This window comes from Pristiophorus japonicus, chromosome 8 (genome assembly GCF_044704955.1).
Source record: "Pristiophorus japonicus isolate sPriJap1 chromosome 8, sPriJap1.hap1, whole genome shotgun sequence".
Taxonomy (NCBI): domain Eukaryota; kingdom Metazoa; phylum Chordata; class Chondrichthyes; family Pristiophoridae; genus Pristiophorus; species Pristiophorus japonicus.
Genome location: NC_091984.1, coordinates 67437535 through 67464509, shown reverse-complemented (window position 1 = coordinate 67464509; position 26975 = coordinate 67437535). Strand labels below are relative to the sequence as shown.

General features: G+C 46.2%; 1 protein-coding gene across 4 annotated transcripts in view; it reads right to left on the bottom strand.

Annotated features, from left to right (window-relative positions):
• agbl4 (AGBL carboxypeptidase 4) overlaps positions 1 to 26975 on the bottom strand; it is a 1656729-nt gene that overhangs the window by 1311699 nt on the left and 318055 nt on the right. For all 4 annotated transcript variants that reach the window (XR_011594058.1, XR_011594059.1, XM_070886905.1 and 1 more), the window contains exon 4: positions 13852 to 13946. Coding sequence is in view for 2 of the 4 variants with exons in the window: in XM_070886905.1 (XP_070743006.1) it covers positions 13852 to 13946 (95 nt within the window). In the remaining 2 variants the exon portion in view is untranslated. The remainder of the gene's footprint in view (positions 1 to 13851; positions 13947 to 26975) is intronic.

Here is a 26975-nt window from a genome sequence, read left to right as displayed (position 1 = left end):
TGTTAAGCCAAGCATTGATTAAGGTATCTGCAGTTACCAAGTTCCATGCATCTGCAGCTGCCCATATGGCATCCTTGATAGAGAAAGCTTTTGAGAACGTTTTTATTCCCATGCCTGTATTCACAGCATTAAGCAAACATCTCATAAACTCGTTTTTGTACAGACACTTCATCGAGCTCAAAATTCCTTGGTCCATTGGCTGTATTGGCGATGTAACATTTGGAGGTAAGTAGATTCCATGGACATTATCCTTTACCAAAAGCTCAGCATCGGGATGTGCTGAGCAATTGTCTAGCAGCAAGTATATTTCACAGTTTTCCTCAAGGCCAGCTTTCGTGCAATGAGCATGTGCCTGAGGGACAAAATTCTTCTCAAACCAGTTCAGAAAGATTACCCTGGTTACCCATGCTTTCTTATTGGCATAATAATGCACTGGCAATACTCTCAAACCCTTGAAAGATCTTGGACGCTGGCTTCTCCCAATGACCATAAGCTTACACTTATGTGTCCCAGCCACATTTGCAGCAGCAAGCACAGTCAACCTATCCTTGGCGTCTTTTACACCTGCTAGCTACGTTTCTTCTGTTGCTGCTAATGTCTTTCGCGGAACGTAGCGCCAAAACAGTGCTGTCTTGTCAGCATTGTACATTTGCTCAGGTGAAAGGTTTTCATCAGCAATTAGTTTGATGAACTCATCAATATAATTTTCAGCTGCCTCATGATCTGCTGAGGCTTTCTCACCACATACTTTCAGTTGCCTGGTGTCATGACGCCTTTTAAATTTGGCTAGCCAACCAGAAGCGTACTCGCATGGAGTTTCAATCCCCAGTTGTGCATGGAATATTTTAGCTTGTTGCACCACCATTGGGCCAGACAAAGGAACCTTTTCACCTAGCCTCTGTCGCCACCATTCCATCACTGCTTGATCCAAATCATCACATTTCGGCTTGTGCATACTTTTTCTCTTACTCATTTCCTTATGGACAGCGCTTTCCGCATAAAATTTCATGAGCTGTTCTTTCTGTTTTCTGATATCAGAGATGGTGGAGAGTCCAACACCACACTCTTCACTCAATCTTCTCACTGAAGCACCTCTATCTAATCTCTGGAGCGAATCCACTTTCTTGGCAATTGAAAGTGAACTATGCTTCCTCTTTCCTTTATCTGAACCCATTGGGGTATCTGTTGGCCTTTTCTGACATGTTTGCAATGACACAACACAAATTCACAATCTTTACCTGTGCAGATCTTTAAATCGGGAAAAACACCACAGCGATGGAGTCAAGTTGGGTGGGGTCTGATCATGGGATGTAGGTGGGTCAGATGGGGTCTCAGCATGGGGTGTAGGTGGGTCAGGTGGGGTAGCCCTATAATATTTAATGCCACAATTTTTTTTTAAATGCTGAATTTAAAAGTGCATGTACAGTACAGGTGCAGGTAGTATTTTTTATTACAGATATCGGTGTGCAAACTTAAAATCGCAATCTTGTTGGGTGAGGTCGGGTCAGCTCGGGTGAGGTCGGGTCAGCTCCACTTGGAGTCATGGGGCGTGGCGATCCGATCGCGCAGTTGCTGCTTTGTGGAGGTGCAGTGTGTTGTGCAGAGTTTGATTCTGGCCGGGGACTTGCGCACGGGAGGGGAATTGCGCGCGGGAGCTTGGTTGGTTCTGGCCATAAGGACTCGTGTGCTGTACAGAGTTAATTTTGGCCGAAGGGGCTTGTGTGCTGTGCAGAGTTGCTGCGGACCCAGGAGCAGCGGTGCGGTGATTGTGAAGACCTGGTCTGGAACAGGTAGGATTGGCGTTTTTATTCTTGCAATTATTGTCACTGTACAGTAGTTGGAATTCATTTTTGACTTTCTACTGGGCTCGGCTGGTGGTGCTAACAGTTTGGCAGGGTGTCCGGATTCCAGAACATTTTGCGGATTCTGGACGACCATGCCACTGATCGTCCTGGAGTCCGTATTCCGGAACTCCGGATTTTGGACGCTGCACCTGTATAACTAATGTATAATTAATATTCCATATTAAACTCTGATTAAACTGATTAAACAATATGCTCACCAAGTTGGTTTGCACTCTAACCTGATTATTTAAAGTGACCAGAGATAACCGTAAAAAGGTTATTTCTAACAGGTATGAGGGGAGCATTGGCAAAGGCAGATTGGGAAACTACATTATAAGATATGATGGTAGACAAGCAATGGCAAGCATTTAAAGAATTAATACATCATTAATACAACAAACATACATTCCTTTAAGGCACAAAAACCGCACAGGAAAAGTAATCCAACCATAGCTAACAAGAGAAGTTAAAGATAGTATTAAATCAAAGGAAGAGGCTTATAATGTTGCCAAAGAGAGCAGTAAGCCTAAGGATTGGGAGGATTTTAGAATTCTGCAAAGGACAAAGGAGTACCAAGAAATTGATCATGAAAGGGAAAATAGAATATGAGAGTAAACTAGTGAGCGACATAAAAACAGACGTAAAAGCTTCTATAGGTATGTAAAAAAGAAAAGATTAGCAAAAGTAAATGTGGGTTCCCGACAGGCTGAGACAGGAGAAATTATAATGGGGAATAAGGAAATGGCAGAGAAATTAAACAAATACTTTGCGTCTGTCTTCATGGAGAAGACACAGAAAACCTCCAGTATATAGTGGAGAACCAAGTGTCTAGCAAGAATGGGAAACTGAAAGAAATTAGTAGGAGCACAAAAAAATAGTACAGGAATAATGAATGGGACTGACAGGAGGGCAGGAAATAAAGTAGGATTGCTATAGTGATAGGGGATTCAATTGTAAGGGGAATAGATAGGCGTTTCTGCGGCCGCAACCGAGACTCCAGGATGGTATGTTGCCTCCTTGGTGCAAGGGTCAAGGATGTCTCGGAGCGGGTGCAGGACATTCTGAAAAGGGAGGGTGAACAGCCAGTTGTCGTGGTGCATATAGGTACCAATGACATAGGTAAAAAACGGGATGATGTCCTACGAGACGAATTTAGGGAGCTAGGAGGTAAATTAATAAGTAGGACCTCAAAAGTAGTAATCTCAGGATTGCTACCAGTGCCACGTGCTAGTCAGAGTAGGAATCGCAGGATAGCTCAGATGAATACGTGGCTTGAGCAGTGGTGCAGAAGGGAGGGATTCAAATTCCTGGGACATTGGAACCAGTTCTGGGGGAGGTGGGACCAGTACAAACTGAACGGTCTGCAGCTGGGCAGGACCGGAACCAACGTTCTAGGGGGAGTGTTTGCTAGTGCTGTTGGGGAGGAGTTAAACTAATATGGCAGGGGGATGGGAACCTATGCAGGGAGACAGAGGGAAATAGAATGGGGGCAGATGCAAAAGACAGAAAGAAGAATAGTAAAAGTGGAGGGCAGAGAAACCCAAGGCAAAAAACAAAAAGGGCCACATTACAGCAAGATTCAAAAGGGGCAAAGTGTGTTAAAAAGACAAGCCTGAAGGCTCTGTGCCTCAATGCGACGAATATTTGGAATAAGGTGGATGAATTAACTACGCAGATAGCAGTTAACGGATACGATGTCATTGGCATCACAGAGACATGGCTCCAGGGTGACCAAGGCTGGGAACTCAACATCCAAGGGTATTCAGCATTTAGGAAGGATAGACAGAAAGTAAAAGGAGGCGGGGTGGCGTTGCTGGTTAAAGAGGAAATCAATGCAATTGTCAGGAAGGACATTAGCCTGAATGGTATGGAATTGGTATAGGTGGAGCTGAGGAATTCCAAAGGGCAGAAAACGCTAGTGGGAGTTGTGTATAGACCACCAAATAGTAGTAGTAAGGTTGGGGACAGCATCAAACAAGGAATAAGGGATGTGTGCAATGAAGATACAGCAGTAATCATGGGCGACTTTAATCTACATATTGATTGGGCTAACCTAACTGGTAGCAATGCGGTGGAGGAGGATTTCTTGGAGTGTATTAGAGATGGTTTTCTAGACCAATATATCGAGGAACCAACCAGGGAGCTGGCCATCCTAGAATGGGTGATGTGTAATGAGAAGGGACTAATTAACAATCTTGTTGTGCAAGGCCCCCTGGGGAAAAGTGACCATAATATGGTAGAATTCCTTATTAAGATGGAGAGTGACAAAGTTGATTCGGAAACTAGGGTCCTGAACTTAAGGAAATGTAACTTCGACGGTATGAGGCGTGAATTGGCTAGAATAGAGTGGCAAAGGATACTTAAAGGGTTGACGGTGGATAAGCAATGGCAAACATTTAAAGATCATATGGATGAACTTCAACAAATGTACATCCCTGTCTGGAGTAAAGCTAAAACTGGGAAGGTGGCTCAACTGTGGCTAACAAGAGAAATTAAGGATGGTGTTAAAGCCAAGGAAGAGGCATATAAATTGGCTAGAAAAAGCAACAAACCTGAGGACTGGGAGAAATTTAGAATTCAACAGAGGAGGACTAAGGGTTTAATTAAGAGGGGAAAAATAGAGTACGAGAGGAAGCTTGCAGGGAACATAAAAACTGACTGCAAAAGTTTCTATAAATATGTGAAGAGAAAAAGATTAGTAAAGATAAACATAGGTCCCTTGCAGTCGGATTCAGGTGAATTTATAATGGGGAACAAAGAAATGGCAGACCAATTGAACCAATACTTCGGTTCTGTCTTCATGAAGGACGATACAAATAACCTTCCAAATGTACTAGGGGACAGTGGGTCTAGTGAGAAGGAGGGACTGAAGAATATCCTTATTAGGCGGAAAATTGTGATAGGGAAATTGATGGGATTGAAGGCCGATAAATCCCCGGGGCCTGATAGTCTGCATCCCAGAGTACTTAAGGAAGTGGCTATAGAAATAGTGGATGAATTGGTGATCATTTTCCAACAGTCTATCAACTCTGAATCAGTTCCTACCGACTGGAGGGTAGCTAATGTAACACCACTTTTTAAAAAAGGAGGGAGAGAGAAAACGAGTAATTATAGACCGGTTAGCCTGACATCAGTAGTGGGGAAAATGTTCTAATCAATCATTAAGGATGAAAGGGATAGACAAGATAGAGGCAGAGAGATTGTTTCCACTGGTCGGGGAGACTAGAACTAGGGGGCACAGCCTCAAAATAAGGGGGAGCCAATTTAAAACCGAGTTGAGAAGAAATTTCTTCTCCCAGAGGGTTGTGAATCTGTGGAATTCTCTGCCCAAGGAAGCAGTTGAGGCGAGCTCATTGAATGTATTCAAGTCACAGATAGATAGATTTTTAACCAATAAGGGAATTAAGGGTTACGGGGAGCGGGCGGGTAAGTGGAGCTGAGTCCACGGCCAGATCAGCCATGATCTTGTTGAATGGCGGAGCAGGCTCGAGGGGCTAGATGGCCTACCGCTGTTCCTAATTCTTATGTTCTTATGTTCTTATAAATAGCAGTGCATTTGGAAAGCAGAGGCAGGATTGGACCAAATCAGCATGGATTTATGAAAGGGAAATCATGCTTGACGAATCTTCTGGAATTTTTTGAGGATGTAACTAGCAGAGTGGACAAGGGAGAACCAGTGGATGTGGTGTATTTGGACTTTCATAAGGCTTTTGACAAGGTCCCGCACAAGAGATTGGTGTGCAAAATCAAAGCGCATGGTATTGGGGGTAATGTACTGGCGTGGATCGAGAACTGGTTGGCAGACAGGAAGCAGAGAGTCGGGATAAACGGGTCCTTTTCAGAATGGCAGGCAGTGACTAGTGGAGTGCTGCAGGGCTCAGTGCTGGGACCCCAGCTCTTTACAATATACATTAACAATTTAGATGAAGGAATAGAGTGTAATATCTCCAAGTTTGCAGATGACACCAAACTGGGTGGCGGTGTGAGCTGTGAGGAGGACGCTAGGAGGCTGCAGGGTGACTTGGACAGGTTAGGTGAGTGGGCAAATGCATGGCAGATGCAGTATAATGTGGATAAATGTGAGGTTATCCATTTTGGGGGCAAAAACACGAAGGCAGAATATTATCTGAATGGCGGCAGATTAGGAAAAGGGGAGGTGCAACGAGACCTGGGTGTCATGGTACATCAGTCACTGAAAGTGGGCACGCAGGTACAGCAGGCGGTAAAGAAGGCAAATGGTATGTTGGCCTTCATAGCGAGGGGATTTGCGTATAGGAGCAGGGAGGTCTTACTGCAGTTGTACAGGGCCTTAGTGAGGCCTCACCTGTAATATTGTGTTCAGTTTTGGTCTCCTAGTCTGAGGAAGGACGTTCTTGCTATTGAGGGAGTGCAGCGAAGGTTCACCAGACTGATTCCAGGGATGGCTGGCTGTCATATGAGGAGAGACTGGATCAACTGGGCCTTTATTCACTGGAGTTTAGAAGGATGAGAGGGGATCTCATAGAAACATATAAGATTCTGACGGGATTGGACAGGTTAGATGTGGGAAGAATATTCTCGATGTTGGGGAAGTCCAGAACCAGGGGACATAGTCTTAGGATAAGGAGTAGGCCATTTGGTACTGAGATGAGGAGAAACTTCTTCAATCAGAGAGTTGTTAACCTGTGGAATACCCTGCCGCAGAGAGTTGTTGATGCCAGTTTATTGGATATATTCAAGAGGGAGTTAGATATGGCCCTTACAGTTAAGGGAATCAAGGGGTATGGAGAGAAAGCAGGAAAGGGGTACTGAAGGAATGGTCAGCCATGATCTTATTGAATGGCGGTGCAGGCTTGAAGGGCTAAATGGCCTACTCCTGCACCTATTTTCTATATTTCTATGAAAGCCAATAAATCCCCTGGACCTGATGGCGTTCATCCTAGGGTTTTGAAAGAGGTGGCTTTTGAGATAGTGGTTGTCACCTTCCAAAATTCCATAGATTCTAGAACAGTTCCTGCAGATTAGAAGGTAGCTAATACAGTCCCACTATTTAAGAAAGGAGGGAGAGAGAAAATGGGGAAGAGCAGACGAGTTAGCCTAACAGCAGTAGTAGGGAAAATGCTAGAATCTATTATTAAGGATGTGGTAACAGGACACTTAGAAAATAATAATAGGATTGGGTAGTCAACTCAGATTTATGAAAGGGAAATCATGCTTCACAAATCTGTTAAGAGTTGTTTGAGATTGTAACTAGTCGAATAGCTATGGGGGAACCAGTGGGTGTGGTATGTTTGGGTTTTTAGAAGGCATTCGATAAGGTGCCACACAAGAGGTTATTAAGCAAAATTAAGGCTCATGGGATTGAGGATTGGTTTGCAGATAGAAAACAGAGAGTAGGAATAAACGGGTCATTTCTAGGTTGGCAGGCTGTAACTAGTGGGGGCCGCAAGGATTGGTGCTTGACCCCAGCTATTCACAATCTATATCAATGATTTGGATGAGGGGACCAAATGTAATATATACAAGTTTGCTGATGATACAAAGCTAGGTGGAATTCCAAGTTGTGAGGAGGATGCAAAGAGGCTTCAAGGGGATATGGGGCTCAATTTTGCCCAAGCCCATTTTCTGGCGTATTGCCTGAGTTATGCCAGTTTTTCTAGGCTAGAAACGCGCCAGAAATAATTTGCTAACGTTTCCCCAATGTATAATTCAAATTTAGCGCCGTGCAGCATGTCCAGTCGCCTCAGGAGGTGGAGCCTGCTGCCTGCGCCGAAAAACGATGCCGCACCTTCTGCGCATGCATGCAAATAAAGTTACGTTTCTGACGTCATTGCAATGGACGCGCATGTGCAGTACAGCTCAGAGTTGGCAATCGGCCATTTTTAAAGAGTCAGTTGTGTGTGTGAGGAGTACTATGTGAGAGCATTGCAGAAGAAGATTCAGACGCGGACGAGCCTGAAGAGGAGAACATCGTCCAATCCAACCTTCCAGACCAGGGTGAGGGGGAGGGGATGGAGCTGGATGAAGCTCCCACTGTTGTACTGACTTTGGAGGAGGTGCCGCTCATTGTGATGACAGCCCCTTCTGTGACTAATGGTTTGTGTACTGGTGGGACATTCCATAGTTTTACACCTTCCGAGGTTGCAGGTCCCGGTAGTGTGGTGCAGCGAGGCACACCCAGGGCCCCACCTTCCGAGGTTGCGGGTCCCAATGGTGTGGTGCAGCAAGGCACACCCGTGGGGAGGAGGGGAAGGAGAGCTCAATTGCACTCTCCTGAGGTGCAGGATCTAACAGGTTTGATTCAGATGTCATTGAGTGTGGAGAGCATTGACTTTATCCGATCACTCCTGGATGCCATCAGTGCGTTGAGTGATGAGGTAGCGGGACTGTTGGGAGAAGTAACAGCAATGACATGAGAAATGGGAAGGATGTCCGGGACCATCAGTGAGAGAATAGTGGCCATGAGGGAGGGAATGTCAGAAATAGTGCAAACACTGTCACTGACCATGAGGGAGGGCATGTTGCATATAGTTCAGACAGTTTTGCTCAACATGAAGGAGAGAATGTTGCAGGTCATTGAGACACTGCCAGGGTGCATGAGGGACGGCATGTTGGAGTTAGCTGCTCCAATAAGGGAACACGCCCAGATCCTACGTCCATTGACAGAATCAACTGTCACTCCCACTCCAATCCCCACACCAGCCTCTGAAGAGCCCAAAGCCTGGCCCTCCAACTTGCCGTCTGGGTCGTCCAACTTGCCGTTGATGCCCCCCGTCACACTCCCCCACCCTTCCCCGCTCAACAGGTGCGCAGTACCCGAGATCCTAGAAAAAATAAGCTTGGTACCAAGCCCAGAACCACTGCGCCACTGTCTGCGGGCAGGGGTGGTGGAAAATCCAAGACCAAATGCAGCGGGCGGTCTTAGAATAAGGTGGAGGAGAGATGGGTGGGTGCAGCCTTTCTTTGCTGTGGTTGTTGTCGTTATTATTATTGTTGTTACTGTTATAACTGTTCTCAAATTAAGTTTTTGTAAGTTATGTAAATTTACAAGCTTAAAAGTTTGTAAGTGATCTTAAAGAGTGACCTTAACGTAAATTTTGATACAAGAATAATTTTATTAAAGTTAAGTACAAAAGAACTGTTTGTTAAACTTTTGAATAAAATATATTTTACATTAAAACTGTATTAATTTCATCATTTGTTCCATTAACACAACTCAAAATTACGGAACAGCTCCAAACAGTAAACATGGTCCATGTGGAATAGTTGTCGTTGTGCCCTCGGGCATCAGTAAAGCGATCATGGATGAGCTGCTGGCGCAAGGCTCAAGCAATCGTTAAAGGGGCACGATGGCTTGCTCCCCTCTGCCGTCATGCTCCGGCCTCAGGCAGTTGCATGGTTTCCTCATCCTGGTCATCATCCTCCTCCTCCTGCTCATCACTTGCATCTTCCACATCATTATCATCAGCCACTCTCACCGCAGGTGGGTCTTCCATTACCAGGTGCTGCTGCCTCATGATGGCTAAGTTATGCAGCATGCAGCAGACAACAGTGAACTGACCAACAATCTCAGGGGAGTATAGCAAGTAGCCTCCGGAATGGTCCAGGCATCAGAAACGGTTTCAAGATGCCAATGGTCCTCTCTATGATGCTGAGCTTCGCAATGTGCGACATGCTGTATTCACGGTCAGCTTGCATCTGGGTTACGCGTAGGGGCGTCATGAGCCAGGTGGCGAGGCCGTACCCTTTGTCTCCCAGTAGCCAGCTCTGCCCTTCTGGCTGCTGTTGCTGAAATATGGCAGATATAACGCTGTTGCATAGGAGGAACACATCATGGGTGCTCCCGAGGTATCTTGCATCGAGTGACATATAATGCATGTCGTCACACACGAGCTGTACATTAATGGAATGGAAGCCTTTTCTGTTCCTGTACATCACAGAATTCTCCAAAGGTGCTCGCAAGGCGATGTGGGTACAAGCAATGCAACCCTGTACCTTTGGGAAGCCAGCAATCCTGGAGAAGCCCACAGCCCTGTCATGGATTGCTTGGCAGTCATGGGGAACTTTATGAAGTCATTCCTCCGTGCATACAGTGCAGCCATGACCTGACGAATGCAGACATGTGTTGCATGTTGAGAGATGGCGCACTCATCCCCAGTTGTAGCTTGAAATGAGTCGGAGGCAGAGAATGAAAGTGCAGCTGTAACCTTCACTTCAACTGACAAAGCAGTCCTCCTGATGCTTTTAGGTTGCAGGTCTGCTTTGACCAACTCACAGATCTCACTTACAACTTCTTTGCGGTAACGCAGCCTTCTGACACAGTCTGCATCACCCAGGTGGAGGTATGAACACCTGTCTCGAAAAACCCGAGGTGGGTAAGGCCTCCTGCCCAACACTCTACAGGCTCTGATGTTCCTGATGTGATGGTGTCGAATCAATTGTCTCCTATGTAGCACCATGATGTAGAAGGCTTGCACAAGGTATGGCATTGTCAGTATTGCCCCCATACTTAGATTTAACCTTTTAAAGAAGCTCAAAACAGCAGGAAAGCAGGCAGGACAGGCTCGCAGTTCTCTCGCTTGCCAAGGTCTGTATGGATGGACCACACCCAAGGTCTTGTGATTTCTCCTCTCTCCCCCCTCGTTAACTAATTGCAGTCTTGTGACTTGACTTCTCCTTTTCTTTCTCCCCCCTTCAGAAGTCTTCCGAGCGGCACCTCGCTCCCCGAGCTCAAAGCCTTCTGATCGGCACCTCGCTTCCTCTCTCTCCTCCATCCCCCCACCCCGCCCCCCAACCCCATGGCTTGTTTTCTAGCCGAGCCCCGAGCCCCGAGCCGTGGGGCCAATTCTGCTGGCCAAAGCTACGACCTTCCAGCCCTGCTTCAAGTTGTTCGGTGGTGGTGTGTGAGTGAGTAAACAAATGAAAAAACTTCTGAAATCCAACAAATTTAGATTTACTACATTGACAGGTAAAAAAAGTTGAACTTTATTATTGATTTTTACAGTGTTCTTGACTCCCTCCAAAATCTTCGATTTAAAAACAATGGCGTCTTTCAGCGCCGATTTGTCAATGTGCACTGGTTTTCTTAAGTGCCCAGAAGGTTTTTTGGGAGTGGCCAGATACGCTGACCTAGGAGGAAAAAATGTTGGCCAAACTGCGAAAAATTATAAAAAGCGGCGCAGACATGAGGGAACGCCCCGCCCCCTATGACGTAAAAAAAAAAACTGGCCTAGAAAAATTGATATTAAGTCAGTTACACCGGCGCAGATCGCAGGGAGAAACTTGGAAAAAAATAAATACGCCAAAAGAAAAGGCGCGCGCAAAAAAACAGCGCAAATGACCGGGTAAATTGAACCCATGGTCAGGCTAAGTGAGTGGGCAAGAACATGCCATATAGAATATAATGTGGAGAAATGTGAAGTTATTCACTATGGTAGGAAAAATAGAAAAGCAGAGTATTTTTTAAATGGTGAGAGATTGGAAAATGTTGGTGGTCAGAGAGACATGGGTGGTACACGAATCACAAAGTTAACATGCAGGTACTAAAGAAATTAAAAGCTAATGGAATGTTGGCCTTTATTACAAGAGAATTTGAGTATAAGAGTAAAGACGTCTTACTGCAATTATATAGGGCCTTGTTGAGACTGCACCTGGAGTATTATGTACAATTTAGGTTCACCAAACCGATTCCTGAGATGGGGGATTGTCCTACGAGGCGAGATTGAGTAGACTAGGCCTGTATTCTCTTGAGTTTAGAAGAATGAGATGTAATCTCATTGAAACATACAAAATTCTTACAGGGCTTGACAGAGTGGATGCAAGGAGGATGTTTCCTCTGTCTAGGGAGTCTAGAACCAGGGGTCACAGTCTCAGAATAAGGGGTCGGCCATTTAGGACTGAGATGAGGAGAAACTTCTTCACTCAGAGGGTGGTGAATCTTTGGAATTCGCTATCCCAGAAGGCTGTGGAGGCTCAGTCTTTGAGTATATTCAAGACAGAGATTGACAGATTTTTAGATATTAAGGGAATCAAGGGATATGGGATAGTGCAGGAAAGTGGAGTTGAGGTAGAAGATCAGCCATGATCTTATTGAATGGTGGAGCAGGCGCGAGGTGCCGATTGGCCTACTCCTGCTCCTAATTCTTATGTTCTTATTTCCAAATCAGGATGGTGTGCGAGTTGGAAAGGAACTAAGGGGTGATGTAGATCAAATGGCATTGCTGTTCTTGTCCTTCTTGAAGGTCGAGGTCGCAGGAGAGAGTTGTTGGAGTGCATCCTGAAGATTGTATTCAATCCAACCACAGTGTGCTGGTGTTGGAGAAGTGGATATTGAATGCAGTAACTGGGGCGTCGTTTAAGCAGATTGCTCTGCCCTACATGGTATTGACCTTCTTGAGTGTTGTTCTGGTTGGAAGAAGAGATTAAGGTTGCGATCGGTGGGGGGGGGGGGGGGGGGGGCGGGTTCAGGGACTAGAGGTCACAATCAAATACGATGAGATCGCAATTGGGAGGGTTGATGTTGCAATCTCGGAGAGGGGGGGGTGGCGGGGAGGGGGAGACAGTTGTGAGTGATGGCTGGCAGCGAGCCGCAGTTTAAACGTGGGATCGGGTGGATAACTCCAGCTCTTCCTGGATCCACATTCAGGTAAGTATTTTTAAGAAACATACCTAGGTGGCAGCCTGCAGCAGTTTCTTTTAGGACGGCCTGTTAGGCCGCATGTTTTCCAGCCACCAGCTGGCTCAGGGCACATCTGTTTTGCAGAGGGGGCCTTATTTGTATTCGCAAAGGCCCTTACACTTGTTTCAGGTGTGGGCCCTGGATGCCTCCTTTGCTTGGTTTTGTGGTGACATCTTCCCAAATATTGCAGGGGCTCCAAATTAAACCCAGTTACTTCCTGGCTCAATATTACATCATGCGCTCCATTTAGTAATAGCCCATATTCTGTTCTGAATAATTATTATTGAATGATTATCACTTTTCAACAAAAGTATAAATTTTGACAATTCTCAGGGGAAGATGCAATTATCCTTAATGAGCTATATTCCAATGTTTCAAACACCTTGTACCACCAGCACTAAGTTACATTTCAACCAGATTTTACGGTTGCTAACATATTTAAGTCAATGCTTAATTTCAGTTTTCATATATAACAGAGTTTTCAATGCAAAATGGCCATTTGAGCTTTAGATTCAAATGTTATTATTCTGATCCTTCATAAAATAAAATAACTTTTTTTTTCAAATGTTGTCAGAGCTCAATGTACATTAACAAACCTAGCAGTAGATTTTTGTCTGGGCCTGTTACCGGCACAGCAGTGACAGTGAGTGCCTGAACCAAGAACCCTCATCTACATATTCCAGCAAAGGGTGCCGGTGCAGTCCGCATCTCCATAGACAGATCGGCCGATGGGAAAAATCAATTTTGGGACACCTGTCTCACCAGCAGTGGCCTCCAGTTAAGTCCAGGGAGGAGAAGGTTGCAGCAGACTACAGGTTGGGGATGATCGTGATAACTATAGAGCACTCCTGCTCCTTCTGGCTCCACGGGAAGATTTGAAAAAGACCTACCTTTGGCTGGTGGCTGCAGAGGCAGAATTCTGAGCAGGGCACGCCCAACGCCTACTCCGCTCATCCAAAACCAATTTCAGCAAGCGGTCCTTCAACAGGTGTTAGGCCCCTCATTTACACATCTAGCAACCCCAACGCCTGTTTTAGGCAGCCACCCGGAACAATTACAAACTGGACCCGACAAATTTAGCAGTTGGCTGACATCTGCACAGATTGGGCACAGGCGGTCCCTGCTACACTGCTGTGCTCATTTTCCGCCCAAAAAATGGGTGCAATACATTCCAATTTCCAACCTTTATCCTTTAGTAGCAATGTCATAGGTCTTCATTTTTAATATTTATAAATTAAAACATAAAAGCTATACCAATCTTAGGCCATGTTTAAATTAATCCAGTAGCAAAGGGAAATCCAACTTTTTTTTTGCCACAACAATTTGTAACAAGGCATAAGTTTGTTTTACCATTTTGATCTGCTGGTAGATTTCACAACTGGAGTCATTCCATCTCTGTAGAGACTCTTCGTTTTGCTGAAGTTGACAATGTTGAAAATTACCCTCTATAAAGAATTAAATAAAAATAAGTTGATTAAAATCCAATACTTTTCTATAACATACTTCTTTAAAAAATACAACTATGGTCTTTGTAAATACATATTTAATTAAAAGTAATGGGGCTGGATTTTGGGCTTTTTGGATTTCAGGACATTAAATGCGGCAGGACGTTAAAGTTAGTACCTGAAAATAGTTTGCGCCTTCGACTGCAAGTTTCTGGAAAAATATAAGTTGGAGGAGCATTGGCGCTAAGTCAGACATTGCACAACAGATTTTGTATGCGCGAGCCGAAACTTGCGGCGTTAAAGCAGGCGGCCATTTTGCACATGCGCAGTGAATTTTTTTTCCCGGTAGCAAACACGAATGCAGGGCATGACAGCTTCCTGCGCACATGAGTATATAAAACTCTCACTTTTGCCACTTCTGCAGAGATGGAGGAGTAGCAGGGAAGGCAGCGTGCCAGGCGCTTCATCAATGAGGCGAGTAAGGCCTTCGTGAATGCAGTTGAAAGGAGGTGGTCCTCACTCCATCTTGCTGGGGGAGCCACACCACATCCACCTGTTTTTAAGAGATTGTGGAGGGACATTGCTCACGGGGTGTCTGCTGCAGACACTGTAGCTAGAGCTGCCACACAGTGTCATAAAAAGTTTAACAACCTTACCAGTGTTGTCAGGTTGAGTACCATTTGCATTTATGTATGCCTCCATGACTTCTACCTTGAGTCTCACACTCGATGTGATGCTTTTCATGCATATGGTCCTGCTCAACAGTCTGTGGGGTGGCTTTCACAGTGTATAAGAAAGATCAAGGCTTACTTCTGCACCCTTTAGCTTTTACTGATCCATGCATATAAACTCAATCATTTACACCCTTCCTCTCAATACACTCCCACTGCTGCTATGCCTTTCAGAAACATTACCTACAGCCCCCATGTTACATCTCTCTAACCTCCTAACAATTCCTCACAAAGCACATGCAACATCCAAAAGATTGAATGGGAGCCACTAGAACATTCACACACAATCACCACTTAGAAAATAATAATAGAAATGGGCAGAGTCAACAAGGATTTATGAAAGGGAAATCATGTTTGACAAATCTGTTGGGAATTTTTTTGAGGTTGTAGCTAGCAGAATAGATAAGGGGGGACCTAGTGGATGTGGTATATTTGGATTTTCAGAAGGCATTCGATAAGATGCCACACCAGAGGTTATTGAACAAGTTTGGGATCATGGAATTGGGGGTAATATACCAGCATGGATTAAGGATTGTTTAACGGACAGAAGACAGAGAGTAGGAATAAATGGATCATTTTCGGGTTGGCAGGCTGCAACTAGTGGGGTGCTGCAAGGATTGGTGCTTGGGCCCCAGCTATTCACAATCTATATCAATTGGATGAGGGGACTAAATGTAATATATACAAGCTTGCTGATGATACAAAGCTAGGTGGGAATGTAAGTTGTGAGGAGGATGCAAAGAGGCTTCAAGGGGATATAGGCAGGCTTAGTGAGTGGGCAAGAACATGGCAAATGGAATATAATGTGGAGAAATGTGAAGTTATCCACTTTGGTAGGAAAAATAGAAAAGCAGAGTATTTTTTAAATAGTGAGAGATTGGGAAATGTTGATGTTCAGAGGGACCTGGGTGTCCTTGTACACAAATTACTGAAAGTTAACATGCAGGTACAGCAAGCAATTAAGAAAGCAAATGGGATGTTGACCTTTATTACAAGAGGATTTGAGTATAAGAGTAAAGATGTCTTATTGCAATTATATAGGGCCCTGGTGAGACCCCACCTGGAGCATTGTGTACAGTTTTGGGGCCCGAAATTCAGTACTGCTGGAAAGCATGTGCTCCCTCCACCTTTTTGGGGCCATTAGCGGCAAAATTTTTTCGTGGCTGGGCCACCCCATATTCAACTCCAAGTGAAAAAATGGGTTCCAGCGCTAATGAACCCTTCCAAAGTGGATTTTTCAGCGGCTTGGCTGTCTTAATTTGAGCGTTATGACCACTGAGAAATTTAGCATGCAGGCAAGGGTTTTTAATGAGCCGACTGCTCCATGGCCGAAGGCCAGGGTTTGTAGCAAGGCCCTGAGGGGAGCAAGGAGTTTGGAAGGATGGCCGATATAAGAGGTGCAAGGAAAGCCAACAGGTTCACTGATATAGAGCTGGGATGGGCGGTATGGAGGACAGAAGAAGAAAATTGTTTCCTGACATGGGGAGGCCTGGCAGACCGCCAGTACATAATGCATGGCGGGAGATTGCAGGGGAGGTGTCAGGCACTTCCATATATGTGGAGGATGTTGGCCAGTCTGCACCCAGCCCTTCCAGGCCCAGAGGTCTTCCAGGGCATCCAAGAAGGATAGCTGTAGGTCCCAGACAACAACCACAGCAGCCTTCCCGGACCCATGATGCAACCACAGTGATGACAGTCAGGTGTAGTTTTAGGGTAGGCACGCGTAACAGGTGCTATAGTGAGATGCACAGAGGTAAAAAATGATTACAGTATTATTATACAGGTATTGTTCTTTATGTTCTATTTTTGCAGTGATTTGGATAATTTGATAAATCTTTATTTTTGGCATATATATCTTGCCAGGTGTTTCATTTGGGAGTGGACAATTCTGCGTTACGGCACTCATTGTGCTGGCCATTGAAAGTGGTAGCTGAAGGGTCATGTGTGGATAGGATTATCTGAAGTGAGCAGCTATGAGACGCAGCTGAACCTCCCTTCCAGGGTTGCGATGGGGACGACGCCTCCTAGCTCTGGGGCAACAGGGATCCTCCTTCTCCTCCTCCTGTGCCTCCTCTTCCTCCTCCTCCTCCTCAGGTGGTACTGTTGGCTCGACCTCCAGTGGCTGTCCCCTCATGATGCCCAGGTTGTGCAGCATGCAGCAGACCACGACGATTATGGAGACCTGTTGAGGAGAGTACTGCAAGGTGCAACCAGAGCAGTCCAGGCACCGGAATCTCTGCTTAAGGAAGCCTATGCACTGCTCGATGATACACCTGGTAGCACAATGAGCATTATTGTATGCATGCTCTGGTGCTATCCTGGGATTCCGCAGTAGAGTGAGCAGTCAAGTTGACAGGGGATATCCCTTGTCCCCAAGCAGCCAACCGCAATCCTGATTCGGGCCGGTGATGACGGCGGGCACACTGGTCTGGCGCAGAATGATCGAATCATGGCTGCTGCCTCTTTGCTCGGTGCTGATAACGACGCCTTCTCCTGCGTGCCACCCTGCGTCTGACCAGGTGTATCCCTCCCAACACTGATCCCATCCTCAGGGTGCACCCTGCCAAACAGGTCTCTGCAGTCCAGAATGACGCCTACTGGCCTCCACTAAAGAGTCAGACCTAAAAGTCCTCCAAAAGTCTCTCAAAACCTCTGAGCAGCACTCAGCAAGTTCAATGGAGGCAAAAAAAATCCACTCCTTTATCATTATACCTGCAACTACCAGGATAGTAGAAGTCGAAGTAGATGGACGTTCGTCTTTTTATGTCTAACAATTCCTATGTTTCTAAAGGATTTTGCCTACCCTCTGCCCTCATTCTTTTAGTGATGATCTTAAATTTATGCCTTACAATAAATGACTCACTGACCAGTGAAAATATTTTTTTCCTAGTTTAACTTATCAAAACTCTTAATGAGTTTTTAGACCTCAATCCGATCTCCTCTTAAACCTTCTTTGTTCTGCTGAACAGAGCCCCAATTTATTTACACTATGTTCATGGTTAAAGTCTCTCATCCCTTATTGAGAAACAAAAATGAAAAAATGGACCCGATCGTGGGAAGAGTCCAGCGGTGTCGCATTTGAGAACCGACTGAAAAACGGCGTGGGGGCATTGCCGGCAAAAATCCTGCCTTTTTGATGCTCTATATCACTTTCCAGTGGCCTGCACGCTGTTGAGGTCACCGCTGCACAACTATCTTTACCACGGCTTCACCCCGCTGTTTCCAGCAGAATTGCGCACTGCTGGAATACCCCCCTCCCCAAGATGAATATGGCTCGGGGAAGAAAAAAACAACCAAATGCAGCGGGCGTTCGATTTTTTCAATCGGCCACCCAAACCCCGCGATAACTGTCCCTTCAGGGGCAGTGAATTTAAACCCCTTGGTCTCCTTACCTAAGGAAGGATATACTTGCCATTCAGGGAGTGCAGCGAAGGTTCACCAGACTGATTCCTGGGATGGGGGTACTGTCCTATGAGGAGTGATTGAGTAGACTCGGACTATATTCTCTTGAATTAAGAAGAATGAGAAGTGTTCTCATTGAAACATATAAAATTCATACAGGGCTTGACAGATGTTTCCTCTGGCTGGGGAATCTAGAACCAGGGGTCACAGTCTCAGAATAAGGGGTCGGCCATTTAGGACTGAGATGAGGAGAAACTTCTTCACTCATAGGGTGGTGAATCTTTGGAATTCTCTACCCCAGAGGGCTGTGGAGACTACGGCCCCGAACTTGGTGGAAGCTAAGTTCTGCCCAAAGGACCGCTGAGATCCTGACAGTACTTTGGGCGGAAGTTTCATGAAAAAGTCCTGGAAAGATAGCCAGATGGCAAAAATGCGACTTAGACCCTGAATCTGGGCGGCAGCGGGCGGGAGCTCTCAATCTCGACGGCAAATGCAATCCTCGGCAAAGTACCACCGAGGATTGAGTCAGGCCCAGGGAGGGGGGGGTGGGGGGCGGCAGGGAAACAGATAAAATTAAAAATGACCAAAACATTTTAAAAAAACACTGGAAAAACTTCAGGGGACCCCATGCACCTGAATCGTTGGAAAAAAAAATAAAGTAAAGAAGTTTACTAACCATTCTTTTGCAGGTCTTCATACTTATCGTTGAAGTTAGACCTGCCTCCACGTGGCGGTCCTTCCCCTGTTGCAGCGGAGGACCGCCCGGATCAAACTTGCAGTTCGGCGGGCAGGAGGACAATTACATGCGTTGCACGCCAGTGGACGGTCCCCAGCGGTCTTCCTTACCCCGCTGGCGGGAGGCATCCACCAAACTTGCTCGAACAAGAGACTGCCCAGAAAACTCGACAGCAGTGGGCGGTAACTCCACCAAGTTCAGCCCCTCAGTTTTTGAGTATATTCAAGACAGAGATAGATAAATTTTTGGATATTAAGGGAATCAAGGGATATGGGTATAGTGCAGGAAAGTGGAGTTGAGGTAGAAGATTAGCCATGATCTCACTGAATGGCGGAGCAGACTTGAGGGGCCAAATGGCCTATTCCTGCATCTAATTCTTATGTTGTTATGTACTATAGTAGGCATATGTGCCACAGCAGCAGAGAAAAATCCGTTCTGAATCTTTCCTATTTTTCTCTTTGCAGTCGAAGCACTCGCACAACAGGAGGGAGCAGCTGTGCTTAGGCGGAGGGCCGCCTCAATTATTGCCACTGACTGATATCGAGGAATGGGTGTCGGTCCTCAAAGGTGTACCAGCTCGGATAGTTGCCGGGGGCGATGCTGAGCCCCCTTCGGGAAGTGAGGATATGTAAATGGATAGAGCGATTGAAGAGACAGCATTGAGACATATAATGAAGTGGCGGTGGGCCTTCAAATGAACATGTGCATTGCCGCCTTCCTCATGTCACCCTACCACCTCCCCTGCTGCTAACCACACGTCTGTTGTTTTCTACTTGCAGATGACCACCCACAAGCACTGCATCCTTCAAGTATGTCCTCTACATCTGGCCAGGGGGAGACGATGAGGGAAGGGAGTGTTCTAACTGAGCCTCAAAGCCCACCAGTTGCCCCATCTGGCCTCACTACATCTGGGGACGACGCAAATTTCCCGGGGTTTGAGGAGTTGGAGGCTCCTGGTCCCAGTTACGTACATCAACGCAGTGCGAGAGGGGAATCTTGCAGGCCAACTCACTGGAGGGTGACTCGGCAAAGTCGGTCTGCTCAATGACAGGCAGACATGGAACTGGACTTGGTGGAAATGTCCAGGGAAACCACAGTAATGCACTGTGAACTTATAGATGCATTGGGACAGATCCCAGAGAGCATTGACAAGCCTACTGCGACTGTTGCAGAAGCAACGTCAGAGGTTGTCAGTGTGACTTGGGAGTCCAGCAAGGCCATCATTGTCCACACACAGAAGCTGGTGGCCTCAAGCAGTGACAGTGACATCCCAGAGCGTGTGGCGTGTGCCCTTGATCATGTCGCAGCTTGGGCGCATTGCAGGCACAAGCTTTGTTTCAGCTTGATCAAGTGATGCAGTCGATGTCTGCTACCATACTCTCTGCGTTCGTCCTGTCCAACGGGGAAGGGATGGTGCCGAAGCAGACTAGTAAGTTGTGGAGACACAGCGTGCTCCGGATGCTGAGGCCCAGGCTCCTCAGAGAGTTAGTGGCTCCTGGGAAATGGAAGGTGCCATCCTTCCTCAGGATGACAGCATTCCAGCTCCCACCATTGACTCGGCAATCATGCTCCATACACGAATGATACCCCAACCACCAGTGACTGCTCCCGCCGATGATGAGGCACAACCGTCCGCAGTTGGGCCTTAAAAGGTCAAAAGCTGGTCCAGGGCGTCCTCTGTATTGTCTGGCCCCCCCAACACAGCAGCCCTGTAGCAGCTTTGCTGTCGGCACTGATGCCTCATTGAGGAGGAGCAGAAGATGTGGAAGGGGATTGAAGGGAAGGGGGGGGTGGAAAGAGAAAAGTGTAGATAAGAGCCATTAAGGTCTGGCTCAAGTTGGTGCTCATGGATGTATGCAGCATTGTAAAAATTGTATATAGTGTGATAACAATTGACTTATCTTGAATCGTCTTGCTGCTGGAAGCAGGTTACTGTTTATTTGCATTTTGTTTACTGCAGGTAGGAAGCAGTTTACTGGTTATTTACTTTTACTTTAACCATTGTATAGTTTGGGGTTTTTTTTGGTGGGGGGGGGGCGGGGGACATTGTTAATTATTCATGTCTAGAAAAAAGTTTGTTTGACCTTTGCTGGTGTCTTGTGTCTCATTGCAGAATTAAGCGTAGATTAGCTGGCATGGTGGCATAGAATAGCGAGTCAATGCTGCAACCCCACCTTCCACATTGAAGCAAACCGGTCAATGCTGAGCTGCCAACGTAAGGCTCTTGCTGCGGCCACATTTCCACGCTGCCTCCCTTGTTATGGTCTCACCACAATGGGTTCCTCACCAGGCTCCTCTTCCTCACCCTCCTCCTGAGGTGGTCCTGCAATCCCCACTGGCAATGCCTGGCTCCTCATGATGACTAAGTTGTGTAGCATGCAGCACATGACAATGAATTCGGAAGCCTGTTGTGGGGAATATTGAAGGCTGCCTCCAGAGTGGTCCAGGCATCGGAAGCGCGACTTGAGCACGCCAACTGTCTGTTCAACGATGTTGCAGGTGGCTGCATGGCTTTCATTGTAGCGCTGCTCGGCTTCTGTGGCAGGTTCTAGAGGGGGTTCATCAGCAAAGTGGTCAGGCCGTATCCTTTGTCTCCGATCAGCCAGCCCTGGCCTTGTCTTGACTTTGTCACTGAAACATTCGTGAGACACTGCTCACACACAAGATGAAAGCATCATGTGGGCTCCCTGGATACCGGGCATTCACTGTGAGGATGCGCTGCGTGTGGTCGCAGACCAGCTGTACGTTTAGGGAGTGGTATCCCTTTCGGTTTCTGAAGATTTCTGCATTGTGTAATGGTGCTCGCAAGGCGACATGTGTGCAGTCAATGGCACCTTGAACCTTGGGGAAGCCTGCAAATCATCCAAACCCGAGAGCCCACTCATTCTGACTGTCCCTGCTCATTGGGTACTTTATGAAATCCATTCTGTGTGCGTACAGTGCCCTTGTAACCTCTGAATGCAGCAACGTGCAGAGTGCTGAGAGATGCTGCATATGTCCCCTACACCTGCCTGGAAGGAGCCGGAGGCATAGAAGGCCATCGCCACAGTCACCTTCACCTCAAGGGGCAGCGCAGTCCTGTTGGCGCTGGTAGGCTGTAGTTCTGCCTGTAGGAGCTGGTATATCTCTGTCAGCACTTCTTTTCAGAAGCGCAGCCTTCTAACGCACTACGCCTCAGAAATGTGGAGGTATGATGGAGGCAGTGATGTTCCCTGTAAACCCGTGGAGCGTAAGGCCTCCTCCCATATGTCTGTGACCTTTTTGAATCCATGGCCCAACATGGCCAAGAACCCTTCTTCTAGCTTGATGCCGTCTGCCAATAGCAACCAGCATGATATGCGGGCGAACTAGCATTGCCCGCATTGAAATCTCTCACTGATCTTGTAAGCAAAGTGTCAGGGCACATAAAAGTGCCGTTTGCAACTCGCAGCGGTCTGCGCGCAACTGTAGCAGTAACTAACAACTGTGATACAAGATCCTCCAGCCTCCCTTTAAATATGCCGCCAGTAGTGCCTGCTGCACCCTGGGACCGCCTGTTTTTTTCAGGCGTTTCCTGGTACGGTCGATAAATGAGACGTTAGGGCCGAATGATCCAGCCGGGATGCTAGCGCAGCCTTGCACGACGATTGAGATCATCGCTAAATTAGACGCAAAATAGCCGAAAATCCAGTCCCATGGAATCTTAAAGAGATGTCCTTTGGAAATTTCAAGCACATGGCAGTTACATTTGAAATTACATTAAAATAGGTATCCAAAATCTAACTAAAAAATTACAGCCGTTTTAAAATTCCCGTTGTACAAAATTTGATTACGATAATGTTTAACTCTCATTGTTTCCATGATTCACAATACATAGCATAATGTAGCCATTCTTTAAATTGCAATAGAGGAAGAAGTTTAATAAATGTTAAAAATAGCAACTAAACTTTATCTAAGGTCTCACTGTTAAAATGCAACTGTCTTTCTCATCTGAGTGGGGTTCAAAAACAAAAATATTGGAGAACATATGAAACATTGCAGGGGGTGGAGGCAGAGTTATAGCAGGGAAGAGCTTGCGTCAACCTTTTGTATCCGCCCCTCCCTGACCCATTTGTAACAAGGGACTTCAATTCCATGCACATAGCACTTCACAGACAGTCCGCAAAAGAATCATATCGGTGGACCAGTGATCCCTAAGCAGCTGTTTGCCCTTGCCCATTTTGGATCTGTAGAGGGCATTGGCAAGAGTACATTTGGAGGAGTAGCACCCCCACCCAGCATGAGTTCTGCCAATTATTCTGCATTTATGCAAACATTTGTTATAATCTTTTATACACTCAAGCCTGTCTAAATCCTTACAGCAGGGGCTCATTTTGTTAAACAGCTGTATGAAGCACTAAAAGTCTTATGATCCTCCTTGCATTCGAAGCCAATGTCTAGTGGGATGCAGTCTAAACTTTACTCCTTTTCTTTTCCTATAGGTTATTTGCAAGTTGCATCAAATACTCCCCCTATCCCCAGCATTATTCGAGATACTAACACCTCAGAGAATGTAGTGAGCTTGAGGAATGGCTATTGGGTGAAACACAAGTTACAAGTAAGGAACAGCAAATAGAAGTGACAGGAGAGGAAAAATTAAAATGAGGAAAGGCTTCGCATTCTACTGGGCCTACCTTCAGTTAACACGAGAGCAGAAGGCATTTTGCAAATTTTTTTGCGACTGCTGCAGAATGAAAGCATCGTGATTGCTCTCCACTTAACAGGTATTAATGTACAGCATGACATTTTTGTACTCTGAAATGATCTGCATTTTAAGGGAATGGTAAACCTTTCTGCTAATACATACATTGAGGTTGGCATGTACAGGTCTGATGGCTACCCGAGTTCTATCTATAATGTCCTGGAACGTGGAAAGCTGGCAAAGCAGTACAAGTTCTGTGCCTTTTTCAGTTGGTGCCTCCTTTTTCTTCGCAAACAAGGCATCAGTCGCTTGGTTTATATAGATAGTTAGGGGAGCAGACAGGCGTTTCTGCGGCCGCAGATTTGACTCCAGGATGGTATGTTGCCTCCCCGGTGCTAGAGAAATATCACCAACGATGTCGCCGCAAGATCCTAAAAATCCCCTGGGAGGACAGGCGCACCAACATCAGCGTCCTCATCCAGGCCAACATCCCCAGCATTGAAGCACTGACCACACTCGATCAGCTTCGCTGGGCAGGCCCCATAGTTCGCATGCCAGACACGAGACTCCCAAAACAAGTGCTCTACTCAGAGCTCCTTCGTGGCAAATGAGCCAAAGGTGGGCAGCGGAAACGTTACAAGGACACCCTCAAAGCCTCCCTGATAAAATGCGACATCCTCACTGATACCTGGGAGTCCCTGGCCCAAGACCGCCTTAAGTGGAGGAAGTGCATCCGAAAGGGTGCTAAGCACCTCGAGTCTCGTATGCAGAAATCAAGCGCTGGCAGCGGAAAGAGCGTGCGGCAAACCAGTCCCACCCACCCTTTCCTTCAACGACTATCTGTCCCACCTGTGACAAAGTCTGTGGCTCTTGTATTATACTGTTCAGCCACCAAAGAACTCACCTCAGGAGCGGAAAAAAGTCTTCCTCGATTCCGAGGGAATGCCTACGATGATGATGATGATGACAGGGTCAAAGATGTCACCGAGCGGCTGTAGGGAAATCTAGGGGGAGAGGGTGAACAGCCAGAGGTCGTAGTCCATATCAGTACCAATGGCATAGGTAGAAAGAGGGATGAGGTCCTGCAGGCAGATGTTAGGGAGCTAGGAGAGAGATTAAAAAGCAGGATCTCAAAAGGTAGTAACCTCTGGATTCCTCCCGCTGCCACATGCTAGTGAGTACAGAAATAGGAAGATCGAATAGATGAATTCGTGGCTGGAGATGGTGCGGCAGGGAGCGCTTTAGATTCCTGTGGCATTGGGACCGTTTCTGGGTTGGTGGGACCTATACAAGCTGGATAGGTTGTACCTCAACAGAGCCGGGACAAATATCCTTGCGGAAAGGTTTGCTAGTGCAATCGCGGAGGGTTTAAATTAGCTTGGCAGGGGGCTGGGAACCTGAGAATAGATTAGAAGGGAGAGAAGGAATTGGAAAGCAGAAAAGTAGAAAGTGAATTTGGAAGACTAGTGGAAGGCAAGTGGAAGGGGTATCAATGGGAGAGCATTTTGGTGCTACAGATCATAATTCAGTTAGATTTAGGGTAGTTATGGAAAAGGATGAAGATAAACCAGGAATAAAAGTTGTCAAATTGGGGAAAAGCCAATTTTGCTAAGCTGAGATGAGATTTAGCTATAGTGGACTGGAAACAGATACTTGAAGGTAAATAGGGAGCATTCAAGGAGGAGATCCTGAGGGTTCAGAGAAAGTATGTTCTCTTAAAGAAAAAAGGTCAGACTAACAAATCTAGACCCCCCCCCCCCCCTGGATGTCAAGGAGTATAGAAAGTGCAGGGTGCAATTAAAAAGAAAATTAGGAAAGCAAAGAGAGAGCATGAAAAAATGTTGGCAAGTAAAATCAAGGAAAACCCAAACATGTTTTATAAATACATTAAGAGCAAGAGGATAACTAAAGAAAGCATAGGGTCTAATAGAGACCATAAAGGTAATTTGTGTGTGGAGGCAGAAGACGTGGGTATGGTTCTTAATGAATACCTTGCGTCTGTTTTCACAAAAGAGAGGAGTGATGCAGTCATTGCAATCAAGAAGGAAGAGTGTGAAATATTCGATAAATAAACATAGTGAGACAGGAAGCATTAAGGGGTTTAGAAGCTTTGAAAGTGGATAAATCCCCAGGCCCGGATAAAATGTATCCCAGGCTGTTAAGAGAAGCAAAAGAGGAAATAGCAGAGGCTCTGATCATCATTTTCATAAGAACATAAGAATTAGGAACAGGAGTCGGCCATCTAGCCCCTCGAGCCTGCTCCGCCATTCAACAAGATCATGGCTGATCTGGCCGTGGACTCAGCTCCACTTACCCGCCCGCTCCCCGTAACCCTTAATTCCCTTATTGGTTAATAATCTATTTATCTGTGACTTGAATACATTCAATGAGCTAGCCTCAACTGCTTCCTTGGGCAGAGAATTCCACAGATTCACAACCCTCTGGGAGAAGAAATTCCTTCTCAACTCGGTTTTAAATGAGCTTCCCCGTATTTTGAGGTTGTGCCCCCCTAGTTCTAGTCTCCCCGACCAGTGGAAACAACCTCTCTGCCTCTATCTTGTCGATCCCTTTCATTATTTTAAATGTTTCTATAAGATCACCCCTCATCCTTCTGAACTCCAACGAGTAAAGACCCAGTCTACTCAATCTATCATCATAAGGTAACCCCCTCATCTCCGGAATCAGCCTAGTGAATCGTCTCTGCACCTCCTCCAAAGCTAGTATATCCTTCCTTAAGTAAGGTGACCAAAACTGCACGCAGTACTCCAGGTGCGGCCTTACCAATACCCTATACAGTTGCAGCAGGACCTCCCTGCTTTTGTACTCCATCCCTCTCGCAATGAAGGCCAACATTCCATTCGCCTTCCTGATTACCTGCTGCACCTGCAAACGAACTTTTTGGGATGCATGCACAAGGACCCCCAGGTCCCTCTGCACCGCAGCATGTTGTAATTTCTCCTCATTCAAATAATATTCCCTATTACTGTTTTTTTTTCCAAGGTGGATGACCTCACATTTTCCGACATTGTATTCCATCTGCCAAACCTTAGCCCATTCGCTTAACCTATCTAAAACTCTTTGCAGCCTCTCTGTGTCCTCTACACAGGATGCAGGAAGAATGTTCCCAATGTTGGGGAAGTCCAGAACCAGGGGACACAGTCTAAGGATAAGGGGGAAGCCATTTAGGACTGAGATGAGGAGGAATTTCTTCACCCAGAGAGTGGTGAACCTGTGGAATTCTCTACCACAGAAAGTTGTTGAGGTCAATTCACTAAATATATTCAAAAAGGAGTTAGATGAAGTCCTTACTACTAGGGGAATCAAGGGGTATGGTGAGAAAGCAGGAATGGGGTACTGAAATTGCATGTTCAGCCATGAACTCATTGAATGGCAGTGCAGGCTAGAAGGGCCGAATGGCCTACTCCTGCACCTATTTTCTATGTTTCTATGTTTCTATGTTACACAACCCGCTTTCCCACTAATCTTTGTGTCATCTGCAA